The sequence below is a fragment of the Impatiens glandulifera genome, chromosome 3 (genome assembly GCF_907164915.1).
Source record: "Impatiens glandulifera chromosome 3, dImpGla2.1, whole genome shotgun sequence".
Classification (NCBI taxonomy): Eukaryota; Viridiplantae; Streptophyta; class Magnoliopsida; order Ericales; family Balsaminaceae; genus Impatiens; species Impatiens glandulifera.
The window spans coordinates 1,904,039-1,910,038 of record NC_061864.1 but is presented as its reverse complement, the minus strand read 5'-3'; the positions used below and the strand labels follow the sequence as shown (position 1 = coordinate 1,910,038).

The 6,000-nt window shown below is 30.6% G+C and overlaps 1 protein-coding gene across 1 annotated transcript; it reads right to left on the bottom strand.

Annotated features, from left to right (window-relative positions):
• Window positions 1–1,368: 1,368 nt before the first annotated feature.
• On the bottom strand, window positions 1,369–3,240 carry LOC124931739 (ethylene-responsive transcription factor CRF1-like). The gene has a single exon (XM_047472287.1). It carries the CDS (start codon window positions 2,896–2,898, stop codon window positions 1,840–1,842), a length of 1,059 nt encoding a protein of 352 aa, XP_047328243.1. The 5' UTR covers window positions 2,899–3,240; the 3' UTR covers window positions 1,369–1,839.
• Between the last annotated feature and the right edge of the window lie 2,760 nt (window positions 3,241–6,000).

Here is a 6,000-nt window from a genome sequence, read left to right as displayed (position 1 = left end):
TTTGATATGTTTATATTGAATTTGATTTTAATAAACTATTATTTTATTCAAATTCATAAAAATAAATACAAAATTTGCATACTTTATTTTCATATTTAAAACAAATCATTTATTTTTTAAATAATAATAAAATGTTAAAACTTTTTTTCTTTAAAAAATAAGTATATAAAAGTTTAAAAGGGTCCAATTATTGTATTAAAAAAGCATTATATGAGAAATAATTTGTAAAAGTAAAAAAATCTAGATAAATATTTAACCAAATTAATAATAATAATAAATTATAGATAATTTAAATATATATATATATATATATATATATATATATAACACTGTCTTTAACAACTGAACAACTCCTTAGATATAATAGAAAGACAGACAAAAAAAAACAATAAAATGTTATTTATTTTTTTTGAAAATTTTAATATATATATATATATATATATATATATATATATAATGTTAAGCTTAGACTGATTAGAAATGAGCAATAAGCTAGACCGGCACAAACCAACGGATAATTGTGAAGGGTCGTGTGTGTTAGGCTAGACTCAAATTTACAACACCAACACTTCACAAGAATAAAATATAATTATAATATAACATGAAAAAGTTCAAATATTTATTAAGACTGGTGCTATTTAATAAGTCAAATAAAAATAACACTTTCATTATATATTAAAATTAAAATTTTCTGTTTTCTTCTTATTATTCATTTTATATTTACATGTATTGTGGACCGACATAATGGGAATCACAACACAATTAATAAAATCATCAGGTGTGCTCAGTCACACCTCAGTCGGTAGGTTAAGTTATTGGGCAACAAAATCATAAATGGAACAACATTTTAAATATCTATTAAGATCTAATCAAGAAACAAAATTATGTAACTTTAAATGAGCTAAAATATTTGAACTAACTTATAGGTATAAATGAACTCCACATTTACTTATTTTATCATGAATTAGCCGATCATTACAAAAAAAAGAAAAAAAAATTATCATTTTAGTTGTCAATTATCAAAAATAAAAAAAAAATGTTAAAAAAATTATATTAACTGCATTTATTCAAGTCACTAATTTGTCACTAAAATTACACATATTGAAACATTACAAATAATGTATTTATTGCAACTAATCCTAAACTTAAACTTTGTGTGGTCTGACTAGTAGAATGGTCCTTCTCTCTTGACTAATTCTAAACTTTGTCTAAAGTTTGAGTGAATTTAACCTTTAAATCATTTTAATTTTTATTTAAAATAAAGATAAAGTTTAACAAGAAAAAGATATATAGAAAACTGTATTATTTTATCTGAGATGAAATAAAAATATTATCATTCAAATATATTTAATTTTTTGAAATCAAATAAAAAAATCTTTATATTTTTCTTATTAGAAAATAAATAAATAACAATTACCAATAAATCTTTTATAAAGAAAAGGTATAAAGCTCGCACGCTTCATGATGTTTATGGTCCACTCTCAATATACCCTACCCTGCCAACACCTTTTGCACGCTTGTATAAATGACGCTCATTTCTTAGATTATATGATTGAACACACTCAACTAACAACTTAATCTCTATTAATTACTCAAATTAATTAAAACATCACAATTACAACTTCAATTGTTACACTTGCAAACATTAATAGGGTAGACAGCTTAAACCGCCATTTAGTACACTAATTTAATTATATTTTAAAATCTAATAATAATAATAATAATAATTGAGGAATACAAAAATTAGGCTAAGCTGAGAAGAGAAAGATTCATTCCCCCATTCTAGCTGGGCCGGTAGAAAACAAAACATGAGAAGCTTCCGGGTGGGTGGGCATCTTTTTAGATGGCAAGAAGAGGAGGATCCGATGTAAATATGTCGCCGATATCTTGAAACTGCAAGTAATCATCCTCGGGAAGAGAAGACGACAACCCGAAATCGAATAACTCGCCCGGAGGAGGGGAAAAGAGCGAGTCATTATGAGTATTGAAGTCTTCCCAGAAAGAGTCTACTTGACCCGACGACCCGTTAAAGATATCGGGTATGGAGTCTTGGAAATCGAACATCTCGTTGGGCGGCAGCAGCAGCGCATCGAACGCTGAGAAATCCGAAAATCGGTCCTCCGATAAGGACATAAAGGACACGTCCTCCTCTTTAGTAGTAGTGAGTGGGATTTCTGATTCTGGTACGGTGTCGTTTCGTACTTCCGGTAGGACTGAAAATGTTTCCTCGTTAGAAATCGAGCCCAAACCGCCCAGTACTGATGTCGGAGATGTTACGGTGTCTTGGGCGGCGGCGGCGGATGTGGTCGGAGTGGGAGCGGTGAAATTGGTCTGCGCGTCGGGTCCACGCAGCTTGATTGCAGCGTGGTCGTAGACCATGGCGGCTTCTTCAGCAGTATCGTAAGTGCCTAACCAGAGTCGTACACGTCTTAAAGGATCTCGAATCTCAGCTGCCCATTTTCCCCAAGGACGTTGCCTCACACCCCGAAATTTCTTTTCCTGTCCTTTTATCTTCTTTATCATATTCCGGTGGCGGTGGTTGTTGTTGTTAGTTACAGGCAAATGATTTCTTCGACGATTCTTTGAAGCCGCCGGCGTTTCCTTCACCGTCTTCGACGTCTTATCCTTCCAAACTCTGTTAACGCACGTCTCGATGCTTACCTCGTTGACAAATCTCTTGACTCTTCGACGACGAGAAGACGAGGATGAAGTCATCATTCCGGCGGCATCTTCTTCACTGGAGGAGTCGGTGGCGTTGCCGTCGGTTACTGATATCCGTACAAGTCTGGGGAAAACTAGGTTGGAATTGGAGCTGGGAGTTGTAATGGTGGTGTGTTTGCGATATTCAGTAGTGTACTTGACCACCGGAGACGGAGAGAGCATGTTTGTAATTTCCATAGGAGTGTCTTTGAGATTTCAGAAGATTAGCATGAAGAAAGAAAGAAAGAAAGAAAGAGAGAAAGTGGTGGTGGGGAGATGGATGGTTTCCGAAAAAGGATATATTCGTGTTGATATTTGATTCTGGAAAGAATAAAGAGAGAAAAGATTTTGGGAAGAATATTTAAGGAAGCTTTACGGAAAAAGATTAATTAGCTAGCAAGAGATAAAAAGTCACTCACACTCGCTCACTCATTCACTCACTCTTAGACTCACTCTTTTTTTCCGGTGAGATATAAGTCCGGCGGCGGCGCCTTTTGTTCTTCAATCAATCGAAAGAGAGAGAGAGATAAAGATGCGGAGGATACCGGAGTGACAGCCGTTGAGATTTTATAGGGGAGAGTCCAAACCAGACAGTAGAAATTTGACACCTCATTCGCACCTCTTTTTGCTATTTTATTTTATTTTATTTTATTTCTCACTACTACAGTAGGAGGAGAACAGTACTCTTCTATTATACAGTTAATAATTATTATATAATCATTTTATTTTATACTGGTTTGTTTTATTTTCTTGTTTTAATTCAACTTACTAATTAATTATCTAACTATATTTATTAATAAAAATATTATAATACTTTTTATTAAAAATAAAAAAATTATCATTATATATTAATATTTTTTATTTTTTTTTATCAAAAGACATCTCATCTCTCCTCTCAAAATCACAACTCATATCTTTTAAATAATCCCATATTTATTTAAATAAACTTTTACCCAAAAATCTTATATATTTATTAAAAAAATTAATATCGTTTATGATCCTTAAAAAGACTTTAAGTGGTAATATTATACTCTTATTAATATATATAAATTAAACCCATTTACAAAATACATGTTTGTATGTGTTGTTGAGTTGAGAATTAATTAAATAAATTTTAAATAATTTAGAAAATGTTGATAGGTGTTAATATTAAAAGTTGTATTTTTTCTTGATAAAAATATTAAAACTTATTAATATATAATGATAAAATATTTTTTAAAATAAATAATATTTTTTTAGTAATTTAATTCATAAATTAAATAATATAACTAGAGTTGATTAGATGTTTGTTCCATTATAAATAAAAAAATAAAATCTTACTCATATAAAATAATTAAATTGTTGAACTAATATAAAAACTAATATTTTATATAATTAAGATTTCAAAAAAAATGTAGTTCTTAGTTAAAAAATCTTTAAATAATTTAAAAAAAAAATACATATATGTCTGAATAATTGAATGTAAAAAAAAAATGATGAGTTCGACTATTTAAAAATTTTGTTTATTTGAATTTAAATAAATTTGGAATAATAATAAAAATATTTTGGATGAAAATATCCGGGTAAGACGAAGCGCCGCGTCTTATGGGCAGAGGAAGGAAGGGGGACACGTGGCATGCAAGTGAGTGGGGTCCAGGGAAAGAGGATGGAGGTGAGGTGGGGACACATGGACGTGAGGCTGAGTCAGCAAAATATGTCTCTTTTTATTATTACCTTGGAATATGTGAATTCAGGGTAAGTCACGTGATTTCTAAAGTCCGTTAATTTGGTCGGTCAAAATTACCAAATATTTTTAACCCCCTTCTTCTTTTCTTTTCTTTTCTTTTGACTGGATTAGTAGTCGCTATAAACAGTAAATAAATAAATAAATAAATAAATAAAAATCGGGTTCAGTGTACGTAGAAGCGAAAAGGCCGGTCCGCAATTACTGGACCTCGTTAACAGATGGTTTCCAAATATATCCCAACGGAAGATGAAACAAAAAAAGCCGCCCAAGCCGGTTTCTCATCTCGGCTCTTTCATTATTAATTAAATTCTTATTTCTTACGTCGTCCCGGCCAGCTGACCGGTCCAACGCCATTCCCAACCCCTTATTTCTTCGGTTGGGTTTTTCCTCAATGACAAATTAATTATACATCATTTAATTCATTATATATCAATTCAATTCACTTGTGTAATTCACTTCAGATTTTTTATTTAAGAAAAACTCTTATTTTAGTAGTTTCATATCTATTTTTTTTAGAAGGGCACCTAATTTTGAATCGAATAATAACTAGTATATACTTCAATATTTGAAGTATGAATAACGATAAATCATAGTCCAACAAAGCATTCAAATTATTTGTAGTTTAATCTCGGTTTTGGACTATATCTTAGCAAAGTAGTGCTCGACCACTTCTTAATAATACAATAATCTATAATATAATTAATGTACTCGTGGGGGAAGAGAGTAGATCTAGCTATAGCTAGATATTAATTATATAATTATAGTTTGTGTTCATGCACACTAGTGCTTGGCAAGTAAGTAGACATGAGTTTGATTTGAAAAAAAGAATAACATTATAAAAATCAAAATTGTATTTAATGTTTAATTAATTAATATGGAGAATTTGTTTGTCTAATACTTTTGATTAGGGTTTAAATAAAATACAATCTGATACATGGTTGGATCTGCTCCATGCACGGTCAGAATTGACCATAAAAAAAAAAACAGGAAGAAGAAGAAAAAGACCGACCAGCCAGCTATCTTAAATGCAAGCCATATTTCAATTGGCACAGGCTAAACCCATGTGATCTTAATAAGGACAGGACGAATTCAATAAACTATTGTTTAGATAGATAGACTAATTAGAATTAAATATGAATAGAAAACTAGCTAGCTAGAGAAGAAAGTGGTGGGTAAAAGTAAACATAAATGAGTTACACTCTTACCCAGAAAAGAAAAAAGTATTGATATATACGAGGAACAAGGTAAGTTTCAAAATGGGGTATGACTGGCTGGCTGGCTGTAACCTGTAAGTAAATTCATATGATGATAAATCAAAGGACAAAAAGAAAATGTTATACACTAGTGAGTGATTTCTTTCTTCTCGGACTTTGCCTGTTCTGGGATTACACAAAAACACAATAAACATATGAAGACAATTAGAGAAGTTACATTAGATTGGACAAAATCTCATGGAGAATCTGAAATTAGACTGAAATTATTTGTTTGTTTTATTAGTTGGATGGTTGGTTGGTAAGTCAATATATGAACTTCTCCCAAGTATTAATATATAATAATAATAATAATAATAATAA